This window comes from Typha angustifolia, chromosome 8, assembly GCF_048772165.1.
Source record: "Typha angustifolia cultivar Huaian chromosome 8, ASM4877216v1, whole genome shotgun sequence".
Taxonomy (NCBI): Eukaryota; Viridiplantae; Streptophyta; class Magnoliopsida; order Poales; family Typhaceae; genus Typha; species Typha angustifolia.
The window spans coordinates 1,538,832-1,561,876 of NC_133246.1; the positions used below are offsets into that span (position 1 = coordinate 1,538,832).

The 23,045-nt window shown below is 38.1% G+C and overlaps 3 protein-coding genes across 5 annotated transcripts; 2 read left to right on the top strand and 1 right to left on the bottom strand.

The window, feature by feature from the left end:
• Positions 1-4,638: 4,638 nt before the first annotated feature.
• LOC140765233 (conserved oligomeric Golgi complex subunit 5) lies at positions 4,639-8,311 on the bottom strand. Its single transcript, XM_073104207.1, has 3 exons — positions 7,219-8,311; positions 6,383-6,856; positions 4,639-5,934 (listed from the first exon to the last, which is right to left on the bottom strand). The coding sequence occupies exons 1-3, from the start codon at positions 8,239-8,241 to the stop codon at positions 5,008-5,010; spliced, it is 2,424 nt and encodes an 807-aa protein (XP_072960308.1). The 5' UTR covers positions 8,242-8,311; the 3' UTR covers positions 4,639-5,007.
• A 188-nt stretch (positions 8,312-8,499) lies between these two features.
• On the top strand, positions 8,500-14,213 carry LOC140765699 (protein OSB2, chloroplastic-like). Of its 3 annotated transcripts, none has more exons than XM_073104904.1 (8): positions 8,500-9,165; positions 10,273-10,411; positions 10,601-10,697; positions 12,551-12,654; positions 12,739-12,904; positions 12,985-13,056; positions 13,532-13,590; positions 13,667-14,213. In XM_073104904.1, the coding sequence occupies exons 1-8, from the start codon at positions 8,735-8,737 to the stop codon at positions 13,826-13,828; spliced, it is 1,230 nt and encodes a 409-aa protein (XP_072961005.1). In that variant the 5' UTR covers positions 8,500-8,734; the 3' UTR covers positions 13,829-14,213. The 3 variants fall into 3 exon arrangements, with proteins under 3 accessions (XP_072961005.1, XP_072961006.1, XP_072961007.1); XM_073104905.1 differs by having other exon boundaries at positions 8,501-9,165; positions 12,988-13,056; XM_073104906.1 differs by having other exon boundaries at positions 8,501-9,141.
• A 975-nt stretch (positions 14,214-15,188) lies between these two features.
• On the top strand, positions 15,189-21,800 carry LOC140765831 (probable methyltransferase PMT7). The gene is made up of 8 exons (XM_073105087.1): positions 15,189-15,534; positions 16,410-16,824; positions 17,659-17,948; positions 18,561-18,944; positions 20,037-20,283; positions 20,368-20,506; positions 21,114-21,273; positions 21,403-21,800. Exons 1-7 carry the CDS (start codon positions 15,363-15,365, stop codon positions 21,270-21,272), a joined length of 1,806 nt encoding a protein of 601 aa, XP_072961188.1. The 5' UTR covers positions 15,189-15,362; the 3' UTR covers position 21,273; positions 21,403-21,800.
• Positions 21,801-23,045: the final 1,245 nt, after the last annotated feature.

Consider the following 23,045-nt stretch of genomic DNA (forward strand, 5'->3'; position numbering starts at 1 on the left):
TTCAAATTTAACTCGGGATATTTTCGCTAAATTATATAGCTCAATTTATAAATAATAAAAATATAAGGTGTGAACTACTATTGCGTTACAAAGCAGGGTGTTATATATAAATTTTCTCAAAAACAAACAAACTCTTTAGTGGACTAGTAACTAAAATGCACATTATTCCTTGTCTTTATTATAAAAGTCTCTTTTGCCTTCAAAGTATATCAAAAGGTGAGGTATTCTTCTGCGCCACTAGCAAGAAAGGTCAAGAGCGAGTAGCATATCTATGGGCATTAATGGGGTTTGGAATTCTTTTTTTTTTTTGGCTCGATTTAATTCAAAGATTTGATAAAGATAGATCTAGATTTGTTATCCATTAATTGATTACATCAACTCATACACCCAAAACAATCACCGTCACCAAATCTTATGCTTGGAAAATCATCATAGTTGGTGACTTGAAAAAAATGACCATCTGCTATATGTTAAATTATATTCAATGTACTTAAATTTCTTTAGTAGACTTTTGGCCTTCTCTGATCAAGCATTGAGTGTGATCTGCTGCTATCTATGTCAGTATACTTAATTTTAACTTAAATTAACTAATCTCTAAACAAAATAGGTTCTAATACACGATAGATTTGGTAAGGCATGAATTAATCTAGATTAAAATAAGTCTTAAGGATCTTTTTGTAATTTTATTTCTAGGAATAAGAGTAGTTAATTGACAAATAGCATTCCATGTGGTCTGCTGAGGAAGCATTGTATGTGGTTCGTTTGCTATTTAGAGGTTTTGATCGATCTTCTATAGTTTCCAAATTATTATAATTTTTACCATATAATCGCCACAGTAAGGCAAATTATTATTTTAAAAAGTGAATTACTTAATAAATGACATTATGAGACAAAGATTTATATAGTAATATATTTTAGAAAAGGAATGTGAGAGCGAATTACTCCAAAGATCGTAGTAATTTGATGAATAATTTATAAACTATAGTAGAAGAGTAGTAAAATTGAGAAGGGAAACTCTACCTTTTATATATAGACTTTTGTATTAAGCCCTTGAGACTGATATAGTTTCGATAGTAAGTTGAGGAAGACTCGTAACTCACCTAATAAAGAAAAGTTGAATCTGCTTGATTAAACTAATATATGAGCACAGGTTACTCTTTGATCAACTTAACAGAAAAGACAAGGCAATTGTACAAATAGGCCCAGTTGCCATTACCTGATAAAATTTTGAGAGAATGTGATAATTGAATCCTTTTAAGCATTACAGCTGCAGAGCATTCATAAGGGCACCAAATATTTCAAGACATCAGCTGATCAAATACTATAATGCTGAGCTGCTGAAAAGCTAAAAAAACCTATAGAAAACACTCAATAAGCAGCACACTGCAGATATTATCAACAAACTATTACAATGACATTGCATTATTCTTTACGCAGTAGATGGCGCAACTTGCACTCGGATATAGGTAAATGACCAGAATTATCGTATGTTCCTTCCAGTTGCATTTCAGTAGTAGATGCATTTGCCATAAACTGAAAATAGTAAGACAGTACTTTATTAGACAAACACAGTAAAAGATCACACTATTTTTGCATGAGTCTATCAATTCATGTATATATCCAAAAACTATTAAAGATAATATAACATACTTGAGCAATCGCCATCGCCTAGATCTTATGCTTGGAAATTTCTGATAATTGTGACTAGAAGAATGACATGTAGAGACTTTTGCCTTCCCTGAGCAAGCATTGCATGTGATCTTCTGTTATCTATATAGACTTTTGTTCATGTCCTTTAAGATTCGTATCCAGCTCAATCGATTTGATAATAAATTTGGTCAAGGACTCAAGGTAGACTCAAATTTCACATCAAGAGAACTTTAATCAGATTGATTGATCAAACTTATCTATCAGCACAATTTACTCTTTGACAAACTTAATAAAAAAGGTAAGGCATTTCTACAAATAGCCCAGGGTGCTATAAAAGTTTAGAGCATGTGATACAATCTTTTCAAGCATTATAGTCAAAATACTATCATGCAACTTAATTCATATGTAGAATTAAGTAAACCAGATGAGCTGCTGAAAAGATCAAGAAAGCCCCCTAAAACACTCGATAAGCAGTATCCTGCAGATAATTTCAACAGGCTGCTACAATGACATCTCATTATTTTATTTTTTACTGTAGATGGTATGACTGATATTCTATATATAGGTAAATGTGCAATATTATGGATGTTCCCTCCAGTTGCACTGCAGCAGTAGATGCAGTCACCATAAACTGCTAATAGCAAGAAACTTATTAGTCTATCACAGTCAAAGATCACACATTTTGAACCAAACACTAAAAGTAGTGTTGCTATTTGCATTGGTACGTCAATTGATGCTTAATAGGATCACTGCAGTCTGCAGCAACAATGGCAGAGCTGGAGAAGTTGCAATTCCAAGAGTTCCTGGATTGAAGCAGGCACCATTTATCAGACTGCAATCCACATGGTTGCAGGCATACTCTTTGTTTGCCTGTAGGTCACGCCAATTCGAGGAAGGATTTGCAACGCACCATGTTTTCTGCCATGAGAATGACTACCAATGAAATATATCTACAGGGTTGAAGAACCAATAAAACTATTTTGTTGCTTTCCTTTTGGTATGAGCATTATTTTTTTAATAACGGTTGATATGTTTCTGCTGTTTAGCAGAGCTTGTAAAGTTCACAGAGAAATAGATGTTAATACAAAAGCTTTATCACGACTCATTTTGATATATAGTGTATGTTAGAGGACAGGAACTATATATTTTTTATTGATATTCTTTCTTCATTAGATTGGAGTTGCAATGTAGAGATACTTGCTGCTGAAGGTCCAGGTCTCATGTCCCATATGGATGAATTGTCTGATTCATGCTCCCAGTTATTAGAAAAGATAACATTCATATATTTTGAATCAAAGCTTAACCATACACGTTACCTGATGCAGCATCTTCTCATGCAATAACTAACCATTCATATCCTTCTGTAAACAACAAAATGATAGCACAATGGAAGAACCCTTGTGAAATAAATTAAGGATGGTAATACATGTGCCCACCAACAGTGTTGGATTCTTGTGAAAGCAAATAAAATTAGGGCAATTTTTTCAAGGAACTCATCATACAAGTTACAGAAGATACAATAGATTTAGTTGGCCACTTCAGCTTCTTAATATTGGTGAGAAACAGAAATTGATGATTAAGAAAGTCGCAAGCAAATGATAACTATCTGTTCACATAAGGTACAAAATAAATAAATAAATGTATACAAGCCTCAGGGTGTGGGAAATAAGTAAATATTAGAAACATAAAGTTTCTCAAAGACTAGAATTGTGCTTAGCATGGAGATGATACTATAACAAAAAGAACTAGAACAAAATGGTGATATGTGAAAGAGGTGGGGGACACAATATATCAACACAAGCATGCACAAGTACAATACTAAATTTTCCAAAGAATTGAATTCACCAATGACATTGTTGTCAAGCATATGTTTGACATATGCTACACATAAAGCTTTACTAGGTTTAGGCTTGACACACATTTTAATTTTCCCTTCACATTTTTCCCAACAAATAGGCATTGACAAGTAGATGACAGTTACTAGCAGAGGCAAATCGGCTTTGTTCCGTTAACTAGACACGCATTTCTCGTGTCATCAAGCACTTAGATTGGATGCTTGCGGTGTTTCTTGCTACATTTTGTCGTATAACTTCTACCACCATTGTCTAAAATGATACTAATCCAAATTCGACTCACCCCTAAACCACAACAACAAGAAGAACAATCGCGAAGAAGAGGGGTAAAAGAAAAGGACGGCAAAGAGAGCTGGAACCTCGTAACGGACTCCAGCAGCGGCGGCATCGGCCTGGTGCTCGTTCCTTAAATGCTAGCTGAGTCGCCATCGTTGAGTAATGCGGCAGCGGCATCCTTCACCTTCTCGCCCTTGAGAAATCTCGGTATCCGCTTACTGAGATTGATGCCGAATGGGGTAACATTGGCAAGGAAACCCTAGAGGAGGAACCGGAATAAGAAGAGAGCAGGATGAAGGAGATGAGGGAGGAGAGATTACTCCGGAGGCGGCTCGGATTCGTCGTCAGAGAAGGGCGATTCCCCCTCTCTTCTTCCATGGATTCCTCCTCGGTGCGTCTCTCCGGTGAGTTCTTTGTCCAAAATGGGCTTTGCTGGGCCTCGTTCTCCCGCTGGGCTTTCTCATCTCATCACCTATATAATTTATCGTACCACTTATACAAAAGATGCGCTCAAAAATATTTTAAATAATAAATAATAAAATATTTATTATCTAATTAAAAAAATTTAATAACTAAAAAATAATTTAATATTTAAAAAATTTTAATAACTCATTTTAAACATCTCAATAAGATGTTTCCAGCGATACTATTTTATTAAAATTTATTAATAAAAATAATTATATACCCAGTTAAAAAAATTAAATTATTAAATAAATGATACAAACAAAATTAAAATTATTAGATATAATAGAATTTTCATGTACAAGTCACTTAAGCTTTAGGGGAAGATAAGATATCAAGCAGATAATCAAATAGCAAAAATTGAAGCTTTGATGAACAGATAGATGATTAATTTGCAGAGACTTTTATATGTCAGTGATTATGTCGGCATATGCTTCATTCAAGTTAAAACTCATGATAAAATAGACAACTTTACCACCAATCCAATATTTCATGTCCTATAAAAGTTCTTTAACTGACAGAGTAACTCAGATAATACGATGACTACAAGCATAGGAGATGGAACAGAGAGAAAAAGTCACAAAACATTACTTCGTTTAAATGGAAAAAATAAATTCTGTAGTAACTCATTTATATGAAAACCATGTGAACAACAAACAGTAAGTCACTCTGATCGGTTAATTTATGCCAAACCAACAGAATCTGGCATAAGACCAAATTGATGGGATGATGCAGATCTATGATCACAAGTTGGTGAAGGACCAAGTCACCGTTGAGAAGAAGTGCTCTGAACCAATGCTGATCCAATATGAAGCATGAGAATGTACACTTGACTAAACTCCTTATCTCCTCGAGTTCTAACTCTCAACTCATAATCATCTAGGGTTGTCTTTATTCCTCTCCAAATCAGATCCTCACCTTGTGAATCTAACCACAATGAATACTGAAGTGGTGTGAGTTTGTTTCTCTGCAAAGGTGACTGCAGATCATCAGGCCCTCGAGAGTAGAGGTGGTGGAGTATCACACTGGGTGGCAAATCTTGAAGGAGTGGAGACCTTTCAAGCTGAGCTGTCTCCAAGAAGATGACAGGCCGGAAAGCTCGAAGTGCTCGGTATGGTGCACCAAGCTGCTCCACTGGAAATAAGTTCTGGCCCACAGCTAGCTCCAGCTCTGCCATATCTCTTGCCATCCGCAACTTGCCCGATTCGGAAAGAGGCCTCACAAGAGCAGCATGTCTGATGAAGAATATGAGAATCCTTGAAGCCATTCTCCTTACAAGCCTAGTACAGATGGTTTCCGAACGAGAAGCAGAAGAAGGAGGCAGTAGCTTGGATAGAAACTCACTGCGGAAATGGACAGTGGACTTTTGAAACTCTTCCATGTAAACAGATGCATTATTGTCCATTGCTGCATCCAACCCGTGGACACCAAAATCCTGCTCATGGATTTGTAGGATGCATGACTCTAGTCGATCAAGCATGGATTGGAAAAGAGAGGTAACTGAGTCACAGGCTACACCATAGATAACACCAAGAGATGGGGATAAGACATCAGCAGCAACACTTGGGAGCATCAAAGCAATGCTTGAAATGCGTGTGTGAATCTCTTGAAGGTGTTGACATAGAGTAAAGTTTTTGAGTTGGGCTGGAGTTGCAGGGCCTGTCACTTGACGGGCTTCAGGACCTGTTGATACCTGTATATAGAAATTATGACGAAATATTATTCAGAGAAGCAGCAGCATCAATCATTTGTCAAGTACAAAGTATTTTATGTAACCAAATAGGTTCATCAACTAGCATCAGGCTGTACATTCCTTGGCCCTTATGGAAGTCCTATGAAGCAAGTAATCTTACTAGATAAAGAGACCTAACTTGAACGCATGGAATTCTCTATTTACTAAGGTGTACAAGTATAAGCTCTGGTTCTAAGAAAAGCTTATATCTATTATACGATCCTGGCTCAACCATATTTTGCTGAAGATAGGCCAGAGAACTGCTATAGTTGCATCTGACCTGTGACTATTATGTGACTTAACTATACCACAAAGAATGTGCCTCACTCTTCAGGTTCTGGAGAATAATAAAACAGGAAGCATGCAGCTCAAGGTGTAGTTATACAATCAGAATGCCAAAATGTTTTACCTGGTATTCAGCTCTCTCAGCTAGCAGAAGTAGAACCTTTCCAATCTCATGTAAAACGAGAAGCAACAAGTGCCCATGCATTCTAATGACTTCAATTTCTTCCTGGATACGTGATATGAGTCTTGAGATCTGGTCTTTTGAAGGTATGCTCCCACGACTGGATACTGGAAATATACTATTAACATAATCAGAAAGACGACTGAGACAGAGAGCTAAAAAGGCTGTCTGGAACGTATCAATTGCAGCAACCATTTGCTCCTTTCCTTCTGGACTGAGAGCTGGAAGAACACCCTTCACATCAGTGTCTCTCGAGATCCTTTCTAGAAGGTTCTCTACCATCGAGAATAACCTTGGGTACCCAAGAGTAAATATTTCTTTAACAAAACTTGAAGCTGTGAGAGCAGACTTCATTTGGCTTGCGAAAGCTTTCACAAGTGCTTCCCATACTCGCTCTGTCAATAGAGGTTCACCTTCCTAGAGAAGAATTAACTCATAGTGTCAGAAAAACAGCACAGATATTACAACACCAACCAAGTATATGGAAACTATTTTGAGAAGTGAAAGGCTTTATGACCTGATGATAATAATGAAATGCCCTTTTCTTCCCAATAGCATAACATATTCAAGATAACAGAAAGCTTCAAACCTTCTATATTAAAAGGGTTCTAACACCTATAAAGAAGAGAAACCAGCATAATCCCAATTTTAAACAATAGCAATTGCTAAAAATTGCTGAAAGAAGATGTCACTTATAAATCCTGAAGAATTCCAATAATGGCATTAAGAAACACACAATTCCATACAAATTGACGTTTACTAAAGAAATAAGAGCTCACCTGCCAAACCTCTTCGAGGAACAAGACTTGGCTGAAGGGCACCCTCTTCTTCGTCAGCACGCTTTGCAGCTGCCACACCGCCGTCACCACTCGGTGCAGCTCATCCATGCACTGCCTCATCCTCTCCCACAGCGCCTCCCCTGCCCTCTTCCCTCCTCCAATCTGCGGCGTCCCACTCCTCTGAATCCCTCCCGGTCCCCCGAACGAAGAATTCGAACTCGAGATCGCCTTCATATCGAGAGCAGCCGCCACGCTCTTCGCCCCGACCGCTTTGTATTTGTTGATCAGGTTTTCCACGGCGGGGCGGAGCTCGCCGAGATTGTAGAACACCTGGAGGCCGCACCAGATGTCGTTTTGGTTGGAGTTATCCATGCCGCGCTCGACGGCGGTGGCGGCGTCGCTGCGGAGACGGGCGCCTGTCTCGGCGAGGAGGCGCATCTCGTCCTCGACGACGGAGATCCCATCGAGGCCACGTTCGTCGTAGAGCTGCCGGATCTCGCGATGGATCTCAGCGGCCCGGGCGAGGTCGGTGGTGTCGCGGAGGCGTGAAGCGAGCTTGAGGAGGCGGGAGGAGTGGTGGAGGAGGTCGGCGGAGGCGAGGAGGTGGGATAGCTGGAGGGAGTGCGAGAGGAGGGCGCGGCGAGGGGCGGCGAGGTCGAGGCGGGCGCGGAGGAGAGAGGAGGAGAGGGAGGCCACAGCGGGGCGGAGGGAGGATAGGGAAGAAGAGGCGGAGCGGAGGGAGAGGAGGTGGGAGAGGAGGTGCGGGTGGCGGGAGAGGACCTCGGAGCGGAGGTGGACGTTAAGGAGACGGATGGATTCGTGGAGGTGCTCGGCGCGGGAGGCAGCGGAGCCGGAGGAGAGGGCCTGGGAGGAGAAGAGAGCGGGATCGAAGGAAGGGGAGAGGAAGGCCGAGAAGATCGGATCCGAGGCCAAGGAGTCGAGAGGAGAAGCAGTAGATGGTAGAGGAAGAGCGGTGGCTTCTTTGAAGGTGGCGAGCTTTTGGAGAGGGGAGGTCGACGCCATGGTGGTGGTAGATCTCGGCGTCTCCCTCTTTGGCTTCTTTTTCTTCGGCTTCTTCCTGGGTAATTTAGTACTAGACCGGAGTGGGTAAAAGAGTGGGACGAGACTCGAGAGCAAGATTTGGGCCTAATTGTAAATATTGAAGTTGGCCCAATTCTCACCCAGTAGAAGCCCATAGACAAGGATTATTTTCATTTCACACCCTATATTATGTATTTATTTCAGTTTACTTCCTAGCTAATTTGCTTATCCCAAGAAGCTCTCCTTCCATCCTTCTGATCGCAGAGCTCGGCTTTAGTCGGTTAAAACGTCGCTTCCCGCTCCCACTCTACGCCGAAACCCTTCCAATTCCTTCACCCATCCAAGAACTAGGGTTTTGCTATATGTAGCTCCTGTTGCTGGCCTCTTCCTCCTCCTCTCTCTCTCTCTCTCTCTCTCTCTCTCTCTCTCTCTCTCTCTCTAGGGTTTTAGCTATCCTCCTCTCCTCTCCACCACCATGAACCTCTCCCGCGCCTTCGCCGGCCTCCTCTCCTCCTCCTCCTCCTCCGCCTCCCGATCCAAGAAATGGCTTCTCGTCCGCCAAATCCCCATCACGGCCCTCTCCACCGACAGCGGCGCCGCCGCATCTCCGGAGAAGCGCACTTATAAGAGGAAACCTAAGCCAGCAGTAGAGGAACAATCTTTAGGGTCTCCGAGCTCCGGGTGGAGACCCCCGGCTCGTGGGGAGGAGTCTGTCGATTTGCCGAGACCAATGGAGATACCTTTCCAGGCCAAAGTCGCCAACTCGGTGCACCTTGTTGGGAAAATTGGTGTGCCCCTACAGCTCCAGACTTTACCTGATGGAAGGTTCGCCGCAGTGTCCGTCCTTGTCCATGAGAAGAAGGAGGAGCTCCCGCAGTTCTGGTATGGTGATTTGATGCCTCTGCGGTAATTCTTTGTTCGTTCTATTGATCAATTGGTTGTGGTTTTTTTATTGTGTTGTCTAGTTTGAAGAATATGAATCATAGATCTTTCTGGTATTTCTTTTTCCTGGTTATGCAGTCATGACGACCTTCTATTAATCATTCCTTTTGATTGCTCTTCGACATTGAATATGTTTAGATAATTTACTGGCTTTTGCTGTTAATCCTCAATTTGGGGTTATATCGGTTTGGCAATTGTGGCAACACAAAGGACTTCCCTTTCTTCAAAGCAATTAGCTTCTTGGTAATGGAATTTCAAGATCCAATAGGAGATTCCAGACCACTTCATGTATATCTTTGTCCGTTTCAGGTAGGATTCTAATTGAGCTGATCTTGATCGAGCTTTCTCTGATTCAAGTTTAAGACGGATTATGGTTAACCCAATCTTGAGGGGCTTGATTACTTTGACAAGCTTACTTCAGGCATTTTTATATTTGGCCATCTCGATATGTTGTCTTCTGTTTTAGGAGATGAATGAATTGCTGGTTAGATGTTTTTTATTGGGTCTTCTTTAGGACGAGATGTATATAAATAATACAACAACGACGACAGTCAAACCTTCACATCCAACTTTTTCAGTTGGCTAGATGGATCCCCTTTCTTGATTCCTCTCTATATAGCCCGCCCTTCTAAAGGAGGGTTTGCATTATACCTTGACAGCCAGCGTAGATTTTCTTTTTTCAACATAAAGCTACAAAAAATGTATTCTAAAAGTATTTATTTAAATGATTGTTCTTTGTTTGTTTTAAGTATGGGGCTAAAAGCAGTATTTGGTAAATCTTGTTGGTGTTTTGGACATATCACATTATTTTTTACATTGGTTTTCTTTGTGGATTGAGTTTCTAGTCCTCATCATTCCCTAAAAGGGACTCAGATTATCTCTTTTCCTATGCATCAGTGATCCTTCTGATCCTTTTAGATATTGGTGTAGCTTCCTCTTGGTTGACAGAAAAAATTGGTTCCTTACAGTTGTTCTCTTCTTATTTGTGTTAGGTTTCAAATCTGTACTCCCTTTTCTTTGCCTTCTACGTTGAGGTGGTGAAGTCAGTCACAGATTTTTATTCTATTTCAGGATTCCAATAATTTTTCAAGGTAACATGGCACAAATAGCTGCTTGCCACTTAAAGGAAAGTGATCTTGTGTATATTACTGGTCAACTAAGTGGGGATGCACCACCATTTGAAATGAAAGATTCCCAAACTAATGTTCAGGTACAATATCTTACACAAATACTTGACCTATTCCTTGGTCATTACTTCCTCATCTGCCTTCCTAATACTTCATAACTTATTTTGTTTACATTTAGTGTGTCTTGCTATTCTTTCCGTAGTTTTATTTTTGTTGAAGTTGATTAAACAAACTTAGTCGTACGATTGACATCTAAGCTATGATTATTATAGGTTTTAGCTCATACCGTGAGTTTTGTGCAAAATAATTGTCAAGAAAAAACTATCCACATGGTGGACAAGAAGGGTGAGGTGAACCCTAGTAGTCCAGGTAAAGCATGCTGTTCACAACTCATTTACATTTTTTTTTAGTGACATTGGTTTGTTTATCATTTCTCTCATTGTGTAATCACATCATATATTTGTACTATTTATGTATTTATTATTGAAATTTTTTGCTTCAATATTTTTTGTTTCAATTTTTTGCACTCTCACAGATATCATCCGTTTATTTGCCAAGTTTGAATGCATGCAGTCTAAATATTATAATCCATGCAAGGGTTTTTATAGGCAGTTTAATTATCCATATTATCCATATGTTGCCTACTTGCGCACACCATAAAGACATAGTAATATCGTCAATATTTTGAAGATGATATTCAGTTAGAACTTGATTGAAGATGATATATTTGCCAAGTTTGAATGCATGCAGTCTAAATATTATAATCCATGCAAGGGTTTTTATAGGCAGTTTAATTATCCATATTATCCATATGTTGCCTACTTGCTCACACCATAAAGACATAGTAATATCGTCAATGTTTTGAAGATGATATACAGTTAGAACTTGATTGAATCAAAGGTAATCTGTTTAGGAATATGTAAGCCAGAAACTGACTGGAGTGTCTTTTTTCATGACTGGGATAATGCCTATGAGGCCTTACTGACATGTGTATAAAAGCCAGAAATAGGATGGGTAATTTTGATTTTGTAATAAAATTCTCTTTCATGCCCCTCAGATGTAGAGAATTGAGGTCCCATAAGGAAAATGTTTTGGCTTTTGGCGTGTCTGTTATCTGGTTTTTAACTAGTGAAGCAGGAAACTATTTTTTCATGTGTTTATTCATAACTTTTGGACTATTTGCCAGATCTAATTTAAGTTGAAATGTCTTTAACCATTTCAATTTGTTATCATGAGACTATTTTTTCATGTGTTAATTCATAACTTTTGGACTATTTGCCAGATCTAATTTAAGTCGAAAATTCAAAATGTCTTTAACCATTTTAATTTGTTATCGTAAAACAAGGCAGGATAGCGCTCAAGTTAACAAATAACCTTACATTGGATAGACCTGAAGGAAGAAAAAGGATACATATATGCAAACCCAGATAGTTGGTGCTGCCGGCTTGTTTTTTTTTTTTTTTCTATAATAACACAAGGCAGCTCTGTTTTTACTTTATTGCAATATTATAGTATGACATTTTTATGGCATTGCAACCTATATAGCTTTGAGTTCTATCACATATCAGATAGCTTGAAGATATACTAAAAGTTATATAGGTGGACTATTATCCTCTTTTTTTGCCTTTGTTCTTTCTTTCTACTGCTCTCTCTACTTTTCCCTGAAAGTTCGGTCACTTGTCATGGGTTATATGATCATGCTAATTCCTTCTAAATATTGTATAACCAAAACCTAAATGTAAATTCACTTAAATTTTACGTTTTTTTATTTTTCCTATGTATCTCAACTGAATCGCTGACTAATACAGCTCTAAGTTGGTGTTTTTTATTGTAGCTGAGATAGAGAAAACTTCTTCCCATCCCCCTTTATGCTTGGACATGATTGCCTAATCCTAAGATGCTGCTAGTTCTTGCTTCAGGAATAGGATGTATAATTAATAAGCCGCATTGCTTACCACTTTTTTGGGGTCTTTTGACTGATAGACAAGGTATTCAATTTAGACATAACCCAGTCAGGATTTGACTCATTTGTCTATAGCAATTCACCATTATCTTTGTTCTCAAATGCTGCTGATTTTGGGGATCTCCAGAGCAATATTTCCAAAGTAAAGGAAATTAAATTTACCGTATAAAACAAAGTTGAGACATATCAAACCTATGGAAATTACTAGCGTTGTTTGATCCATTGCCCCATCAATTTAGTCTGCATCTATTTATTTCAGTTTATGGAAAGAAGTCGCAGAACTCTATGGAGGATATATGGAATGATCTTGTCATCAGCCCACATCAGTGGAAGGATAACCGAAAGGATAAATTAAATGGATTGGTAATTATATTTTTTATATCTTCTTCTGCACTTATATGTGTTGTTGTCCATTTCAATTTAGTTTGTTGTCTCCCTGCTGTGCAGGTAAATCCAAAATTCCCAGATTTTAAGCACATGGAAACTAAGAAAGCATTATGGCTTGACCGTGCACCACATTGGGTGCTAACAAAATTGGATAGCTTAGTATTTGATGGGAGATATAGTACCTGGAATAAAGAAAAGACGATTAAGGAATTTCAAACTGAAAAGGGTACATGCTTCAATCCTCTTATCAGTTAGTTTCCATTTTTATTATTTGCTTCTTTTAATTTTACATACATGTTAATTTAGCAGGTAATAGCAGGTATATTAACAATAAGGACAGAAAAGATGCCTCTGCAGTACCTCCTAAAACAACTGATGGTAGGTGAACAGAGTTCCTTTGTTCTGCTCTATTATTAGGTGTGACAGAATTTTGTAGTATGCTTCTTGTTTTTGTCCTTTAAATTCTTCATCTTCGTCTGTTTGTCCATTATCATTACACTCTGCTGCTGGCTTCTTTCAGTTGCTAGTTCTGTTAGCTGATGTTTTGAATTTTTGCTCACACATCATATACCGGGATTCACTAAACCAGGTTGATGTGCATGTGAACTGTTTATCCAGTTGACTTCATTTCTTAAAGTCATATTGTAATCATGTAATGTTTTTAAGTTCTAAAATTATTTCCGCTACTTTGTCAATCTAATGTACTTTGCATGATCAATTTTTATTTGCGTGCTGGTTCTTCGCCACAAGGTTTATCTTCTTAGTTATTCGTCAACATGATTTTTTATCTTGTTTTTGGACCTATTTGAAAGTTTTAGTCATTGCTAATGACTTGCAAAATATTCTGATTCAGATTTATGGAAGAGCCTCGTGGATAATCCAGATAGATGGTGGGACAATCGATCAAACAAGGTAAATCTGACAAAAAATCAACATAATTGTCCTATTTTTTCTCTTTAATTCTTTGACTGCTCCTCTTTGCATGCAGTTAAATCCAAAATCTCCTGATTTCAAACATAAGGATACAGGTGAAGCTTTGTGGCTAGGGTCTTCTTCTACACCTCAATGGGTTCTATCAAAATTACCTCCATTGATTACTAAAGTTAATACTAAGAAGGCTACTCTAGCAGCAGCTACCTTGCTTTCATAAGCTACATGGCGACTGTGGTTGTCCTATACAGACTTCAGCTCTCTGCATGTCAGGATTTTCTTAGATTTGGGTAAGGTTGAAAAGCAGTCAGGCTTTCCCTGTGCAGTTAGATGTGCCATTGCAGATGCTAGTACAATACTAACTGGATATATGCTGCCATCTTGGCGGTGATGCATATTATTTCCTATCAGTGCTGCTACAACGTTGGGATTCTTGCTAACGGAGAATCTGGTATTGATGTCAAGTAATAGGGTGTTAGCATGTGATATATATTTTCTTCAGCTGTTTTTATCTCTTGTTCCTAAACCAGTATGGGATCTGTACAAAAATATCCATTGGCCTGTACCAATTAAAGTGATGATTAAGTTCTTCCAAGGCATCATAATTCATGAGCAAGCATTTAGGGATCTGGAGAGGATCTATCTCTCCATTCTGTTTTGTTTTCGAGGATCTCTATTTTAGTGCACTTCTATTGTGGTGCCTTACGATACTTACAATTCTGTGCGGCAGACAAATGCCTTAATATTGGCAATAGTGTTAATAGAAGAATGGTTATGGTCTTATGGATAATATCGGTACATCAATCCCTCTGTCCACATGTTCAAACAGATATTCCAGAATAATGAGGGTACGATTGCATATATAGTATTATATGTGGTTCTGTTTTCCTGCGTAAAAAGAAAAGAATCAGTATGCAGTGATACTTGAAGTATGTGAGCTAACTTTAGCTATGGAAAAGTTTCAGCCTTAGTTTGCAATCAAAAAGATGCTCAAATTATTTTGTGTTAGAAAGCCATTTCAATTTCTAACGAAGGATTACTGGGTTTCTTTGTTTTGTTCCTTCTTTTTTATGTGAGAATTGAGAAATAACATTTAAGTAGCGTTATATTTGCTATTTGCTTGCTCCGGTAGATATAACTTTCTGCTTGGATAAGGATCGAAGAGTTTATGGTGATATCTCTAAGCACTGCTGGAATTCATACATTGGTCATGTATGGATATTATTACATTATTTGCACAGCAAATCGAGTTACATCATGTGCTTACATTTCCATGCATAATAACAACATCACCATTGGTGTTCTTTCTTACTCATGTACGAATTAGAAATATTATCCATATTTTCCCATCCCCATTTCCTTAATGCCTACATCTCGTGTTCTCTTCGGAATATAGGGAGTGATGAGAATTTTTGGGTTTGAATTGGGGTAGCTTGGGCTCATAATACTCCATTGTTATTGCTGGGCCTGGGACACGTTTCAACGAGGCCCAAGAAAGGCCAAGCCTTTGACCAATCCTGAAGGAAGTATACATAATATATTACCTTTAAAATGCTAGGGTGGATCAAGTCGTGGCATGTTGGTCGGCCATCTTATTACTTCTTCATATCCCCCTTCTCGGAGTGAGGATAATGAAAAAATTGCTGTACTTATTTGCAAATTCCCCGATTAGCTGTGGCGGAGAAATGGTTTTCCGAAGGCATTAATTCGAAAAAAGTCCCCATCTCCGAGAACGAAGAAGAGAGGAAGAAGAGATGTTGTCGGTGGCGTTGGATCCGAGGTCTTTGCAACTGATCTTGGTGGCCGTCTTCCTCATCATCGCCTCCTTCTACGCCGGCACTCTCTTCAGCTCCGATCCGTCCTCCTCGTCCTCCCTCGTCGTCGAGAACACTCGTCTCACTCCCGATTCTTCGGCTTCTCCTCCAGGTATCTACGTGTCCTTTTGATCCTGCATTGCTTTCTAGAACGAATTGGAGCTTTTGGACTCCCAGACTATATAATTTGGCAGTGTTGTAGGAATAATTGCTTACAAGATGGAATGATCTGTGTTTCTGGGGTGGAACAGTTGGTTACGTGTGTTAGAACTGACTTGAGGTTACTGTTCTTTTCCACTGGTTCCGTGTAAATTTGGAGGATTTGTTATACTTTATCATGGACTGTAGATCTCTATCCTACTTATCTTTATTATGCGCGAGAAATCTAGATACCAAGAGAAGACAGGCGGTAGGGTGGAATTTGCTAATTCTAGAAAGACTAGAGGGAGAAGGAAAGAAATGAGAACGAAGAGCTGAGATGAGGTTGTTTTTGTTTGTGTTTTCTTGCATATCCCTTAGTTTGCTGAAGCCATTGACTTAGACCAATGTTGGGATGCCTCAAGTTGCCTTTAGATGTTGTTGTTGTTGTTAGCGGAGTTTTCCTAGATGTCCAAGGGTAACAATTTATGATTTTACCTAAGGAAGATGATTGCTGTAGTCAGGGCATATTTATGATTTTTACCCTCTTACACATCAAAGTTCTAGCAATCAGCAACAATTTTCTGAAGCGGAGAAGTGGTTTTCCAAATGTATTATTATCTGAAGCATTACTTTTCGACTCAAGGAAAGTCTAACATCTAAAATGCCTCTTTTGATCTAACTTATCTCAGAAGTTCTATTTGATTATTTTCTAGCCGTGCAAAAGAGAATGCATAAGCATTCAGTATTCTACACTAATGTACTATGTGATTTTACAATATCCTGAAAACTGCTTTTCTGAAATTACTTTTCATTGGGCTTTAAGTACTTTGTATGTTTCATCTGCAGGTTCATTTCAGTTCAAAAATAGAGTCTCTCTTACATTTCGAACAACACCGGTCTCTATATCAGAAAGTGGGGTGAATGTGTGCCCTCTGCAATTTAATGAATATATTCCCTGCCATGATTTAGATTATGTAAGGAGCTCGCTTAAGAACTTAGATACATCTAGAGAAGAAGAACTTGAAAGTCATTGCCCTCCTCTTGGAAAGCGGTTATTTTGTTTGGTGCCCCCACCAAATGACTACAAGATACCAATAAAATGGCCAACAAGTAAGGACTATGTGTGGCTTAGTAATGTGAATCATTCACATCTTGCTGAAGTCAAAGGAGGACAAAATTGGGTGCACGAAAAGGGTAAGCTGTGGTGGTTCCCTGGAGGAGGTACTCATTTCAAGAATGGGGCGTCTGAGTATATTGAGAGGTAAACTTTACCTTAAGACAAGTTCTGAATAGTTTACTCTCTAGTTTGTTTTAGCTTTCTTATGGGGTAAATTTTTAAGAAACTATATCTCAGCAGGTAGCAGAAAGTAATATGGATTTGTTTGCAATTTGTATGCTGCACTGGTAAACTGTTAGTCATAATGTTCATAATGGCAAACCTATTGTACTGTTCTACAGGTGGTATTCAGATATATGTTATCTGTGCATAATCACTGCAATAATATGGCTGTGAGTGCATATCCAGGAACAATATTGTGTTGAAGGTTGAAACATTACTATCATCAAGTAATTCAAAGGAGTAGCATTAATCAGCAAAACTAGGGTTGCATTTAGGGTCATGCTAAAACCAAAGATGGCATCAAGGAACAAAACTAATGTATGTAACATAGTAATCATAAAACCAAAAATATTCACCGATCAGCAAAGATAAAACACCACATGACCTGACTAATTACATGCAGAGCTTTTGAGTCAATGGTGTAGCGCCTTAGATGTCGAAATACACCTTCATATTACACAAGTTCATCATAGTGTTCTGTAATATGTCGTTAACAGGTCTACATAATTCAAATAGCCATTTCATTTTCATGGAATCTCCATATTCTCTTATCAGTTGAGTTATGATGAATAATACCTTGCTTGCTTTTTCGCTGTGGTAAAACATTGATAATTTTGTAGTTATGGTCCAACATTCATTGATACTCCAAATTTGCGTCAATTGCTCTAGGTAAAAAACTTTCGTTTGGTAACATTTTGATGATAATGCAAAAGGTTTATCCCAAGTAACATGCCCGTTTGGAATTGTTAACCGCAGGCTAGGGAGTATGATAACCAATGGCACAGGTGATCTACGTACAGCGGGGGTAGTTCAAGTTTTGGACGTTGGCTGTGGTGTTGCTAGTTTTTCTGCTTATTTACTTCCACTAGACATACAGACGATGTCTTTTGCTCCAAAAGATGGCCATGAGAATCAAATTCAGTTTGCCTTAGAAAGAGGAATTGGTGCAATGATTTCTGTTTTGGCCACGAAACAATTGCCTTTGCCTTCAAGCTCGTTTGAAATGGTTCATTGTTCACGATGTCGTGTTGATTGGCATGAAAATGGTAACTTATTCTTATTGTCTAATATGGAAACTTCAGCTTTAGTACCAGATGGCACAAAATGTGCGGAATAATCATATTGTTTAATTCATTACTTGTTGCTTTCAGCAAAATCAGTAATTGTTAATGCAACTTTCAAAGACAGTCTAATTATTGATTCGATTTACAGTCAACTGCATGTCCACGTAAAATTGTATATTACTAGATTGTTGAAACATATCGCTTTTGCATCAAATGTTCTCTTATAAATAGTTAGTTAAGAGATAATAGTGATTGATTTTGATATATTTGATATGTGACAAGTAGAAACAAAATTTGAGAAGAGTATAAGTACCCAAGAAGTGATTGAGGTATCTAAGGACCAAATATAAATATGTTATCATGCTAGAAAAATATTATTTAAGCTCGAAGCAAGTACTTCCTTGAAAAAGATTCTGTCATTAATTGTGCGGTTGAAGTTTGATCAGTTTGTAGTTTCACGAGATGAATTTCTGTTTGTCTTTGCATTTAGATAGTTCTCTAGAAGAATATTGTTGCTTCTAATTGTTGATATCCCTTGGTGAACCATTTACTAACGTTGTTTTCTGTCGTTGGTGTGTGTGTTTCTATTTTCAGACGGCATACTGCTCAAAGAGGTGGATCGTCTGTTGCGACCAAATGGATATTTTGTCTATTCAGCTCCACCTGCTTATAGGAAAGATAAAGACTATCCAGTCATTTGGGAGAAGTTGATAAATCTTACTACAGCAATGTGCTGGAAACTCATCGCTAAGCAGGTCCAAACTGCTATATGGCTTAAACCAGAAAATGCTTCATGCCGACAACAAAATGCTGAGTATCATATGCTAGCAATCTGTGATGATGTAGATGACTCTTCTGTATCATGGAAAACCCCATTAAGGAATTGTTTGAGATTAAGCAGCCAGCAATCAAATTATCAGAAGCTGCCTCTTAGACCTGATCGTCTTTCAATATATTCTAGGAGCTTGGAGAACATAGGTGAGTTACTATCCCAGTAATTTGGTATAGCTTTTCCTTTGATTGTCCTTTTCCTCTGTATTCTCATTTGTATGAGAATTAAATAAAGTAGATGGAGGAACAAGGGGTGGCTATTTCATTTTATTTACAAGAAAATTTGCAAAGTACTATTCATAGCAAGGTATACATTCTCAGCTGACATAATAGTTTTGGTAGAGACCTGTCCAAAATCGAGGGCCCTTCATTTTGTCGTAATTTTCATTTTCATTTCTGTAGTGAGCATCTTAATAATTGGTTCTCTTGCTACATCTCTCTCCATGATGGTGAACATGAGCTCAGAGCAAGATCTTGTATGTGAGGAAGGCAAAGAAGAGGGCTGTAGTGATCCTTGGGAGAGATCTGACTGCCATAGGAGGGAATAAGAAATAAGGGGAGTGTAAGACAAATGTATGTGGGGAAATCCCTCCAGGAAGAGGCTCAAGGGCTTCACACTTTCACAGTGTTCCACCTTTTGGCATCTTCACATTTTGACCCAAAGAATATTGTTTGGTCTTTTTAGTAATGGTTTTGACTCTTGCATAATGTCTCTCACTCTCCACCATCTTAAGTGAGCTAAGTGAGTAATATAGGTCTCATAATTTTCCAATTATTTTGCTGAAACTTTTAGAATTTTGCTTTTATATCATTTTTTAGAACTTTTATACATCAAAAGGTACAAATGAAGAGCTAAATTGTGGAATTAACAAAGAAGTTTTTTTTTTCCTGAAAACTGTAATCGAACCTTCAAATCTTGAGTTTTATATCATTAGTTATCTCACTACATCTAAAACCACATTGCATACTTGCTGATGTATGTATAGGTCTCTTGGCTTTCTAGATTAGCCTTTTCTTTTCTTTTAAGGAGCAAAATTATTGGCCTTTCTATTTAGCTAATTATATTCCAATTTCAAATAATCCAGTTTTACTACGCAACAAATCAAGTTTTCTCTGTGTTGCAACTATTATTCTTACTAGAACTCTCTGCTAAGTAAGAAATAGTAAATTCTCTAAACTGTGCTTTCTTGTTGCATCACAGTTGATCTAATAATTCATCTTGTAATGCATTTTCAATAGGAGTAACTCCGGAGCAGTTTGATATGAACAATCAATTCTGGCAAGAGCAACTTCGGCAGTATTGGATGCTTATTAATGTCGACAAGACAGACATCCGAAATGTAATGGACATGAATGCGAATTATGGTGGATTTGCTGTGGCATTAAGTACCTTTCCCGTCTGGGTTATGAATATAGTGCCATCAACAATGCAAAATAGCTTATCTGCTATATATGACCGCGGATTGATTGGTGCCTTCCATGACTGGTAGGATTTCATAATACTATTTGAATTATAAGTCTGTGCCCCAATCAATGTTGCATTCAAATTTATCAGAAACTTATGCTGTAGGTGTGAGCCATTCTCAACGTATCCACGTACATATGACCTGCTACATGCATTCCACCTTTTCTCTCTCTACAAAGGTCGTGAGGAAGGTTGCTTAATTGAAGATATCATGCTAGAGATGGATCGCATTATTAGACCCCAGGTACCATAGCTACTGTGGTTCTATTACATTGAAACTGTCAAGTTTATTTCAGCAGAAATCTTCACATTATAAGATACAACAACTTGACCATTCATAGCTATGTTTCATAAGATCTTTTGCTGCTGTAGACATGGGTGTCCAATATTTGACATCAAATTCGAGTTTGCTCCATTATGTGATATCATTTACAATATTCTTATATCCATAAAATACTGCTCTGCCTTTTGGTTTAAGTGGCAAGACACTGCACAGATTTTACATATAGTACTATTTGTGAGATAATTTCTACTAATCATCCTCTTGATCTGATGGATAGGATTCTATTTTTGTTACAAGCTGGGACAGCAAAGGTGTTAAATTTCTGATAGTAGGAATTTCTGTTAGTTGGATAGGTCTCAACAACTTACGTCGCTTGAGCTGATTACTCCTGAAATTTCACAATTGTGTTTCTTCTTTGTCCACTACGTCTATAGAGGAACTAGCAAAATTCTTCTCGGCTCTCTTCTAAGCTTCTTTTATAATTATATGCCGCTCATACAACTAGATTACTGGTAACCTTTTTATATGATGAGCATTCTGTATGCCTCACGATAGAGTAAATATACAGGGTTTTATCATTATCAGAGATGAGGATTCCATTATGTCACGAATTCGAGACCTTGCTCCAAAATTTCTTTGGGATGTCACATCACATACATTGGAGAATGAGGAAAAGAAGTTGGAGCCTGTGCTGATCTGCAGGAAGAAATTTTGGGCTATAGTTTGAGGTATACATGATGTTGAAGTTTCATCATCTTTCATGCTAGACATTAGCTGTACTGCATCAAATGATCTTCAGTTGAAGTCTATATTTGGCCTGTTGTGTTCACTCACAATCTTTTGCACATAATTTTCAGATGGAGACTATTAAATGTTTGTGACAACAACAGTAGCATTTTCCCTGGAGGAATAGTGCAGTTTGTCTTCAAATTGGCATGTATCTGTGAAAGATCTGCAAGGAATTAACCAGCTACCAAGCTTCCAATATATCTTTCAAAAGTTTCAACATACAGTGTTTTCTATTATCACTATGATCCAATTGTGACAAGAAGTTCAGGGGTTCTCTCTTATGTGAGCCAAATTTTCATGATATGTTACTTCCAAAAGTATGCCTATTTTTGTGGCATATTGCTTTCGGATTCCAGTTTGCTTCCATGTACTGTTGTAGCAGTAACTATAGAAATTTGATATTAGCTCTCTTTGATTCTTTATTTTTCATACAAGAGAAAATATATTCTTCTCACAATTTCATCTATCCTGTTGCTGAACATAGTTAACCTTTAAGTAACAGGCCATCCATCCTTTCACAATGTTCTTTATAGGCAGACTATTTAGAAAAGGAACTAATTTTTGCTACTTCTTTTCTGCAAATCTTATGTTTTAATTTGCTTACTTTTGAGACGATTAGGGCTTAAACTTGACTGACTCGTTCACAACCAAATTGAGCTCAAACCGAGCTCTTGGCAAGCCAACCTTGTGTTCAGAAGGGATAATGCTCATCTGCAGTCCTACAAAATGGGTAATATTCTTTTCATTCCTCACAGCTTCTTCATGCAATCGTTACATCTTGATGTTACACTAGGCATTTTCTTCGGCTGAGGTCGGTAGTAGATTGGATTGGGCCTCTCATTGTATTACATCAGTGATAGATGTTTCTTTTTTGTTGGTTGAGATTTGGAATCCTTCAAATTGAATATGTCAATCATTTTCCTATCCGATTTCTTCGCTCAATAAATAAATATGTTTTATTGTTGTAAATGTGAATAGAGAATAATGCCCATTTTTTTTTATCTATATTACTTTTGTTTACACCATATGCTTACCAAATATAAAATGGCATCTTCCAAAATTCACTTGTAGAGGATTAGAGATGGTAAGTCAAGTGTCATTGAGGAGTTTGAAAGGACTAGACGAAAGGCACCTTGATTGCTTTATTAGAGCTTTGGCCCCACCCACCAACTCTACAATAGCTTATGTTCCCTTAGTGCAGAAGTTGACCTCATTTCTCTCTCCCTCTCTGGCTCTCTCTCTCTCTCTCTCTCTCTCTCTCTCTCTCTCTCTCTCTCGCTCTCTCTCTCTCTCTCTCTCCTTTCCACCAGGATGAGTTCTCCATCATTGCTCATCAAATTTATCATCACTTCTATTATGACCATATAGCTTGCCCCTTTATATCCATGATCTGGGCTTTTGGAATGTGATTCTTTTTTTTCTTTTCTTTTTTTTGGGGTTTCCTTTATTATATGTCTACTCTTGCCCCCCCTTTCCAGAGAAGCAATTTGGCCTTAATTTGATGCCACTACTAAGGAAGGAATATTTAAGCATGGCTGGTCAATAAATTCATCATTCTGGCACCACCCACAGAGTGAAGAGACACAAAGGAAAAATATATATATATGGGCAATTTTGGGCTCATCTTGTGCATTTTTCTAAGTTGGGCTTCTTCTCACTTGCAACACACAGAGGCATAGAAGATGGATTGGATTTCTTCTATTCCCCCCTC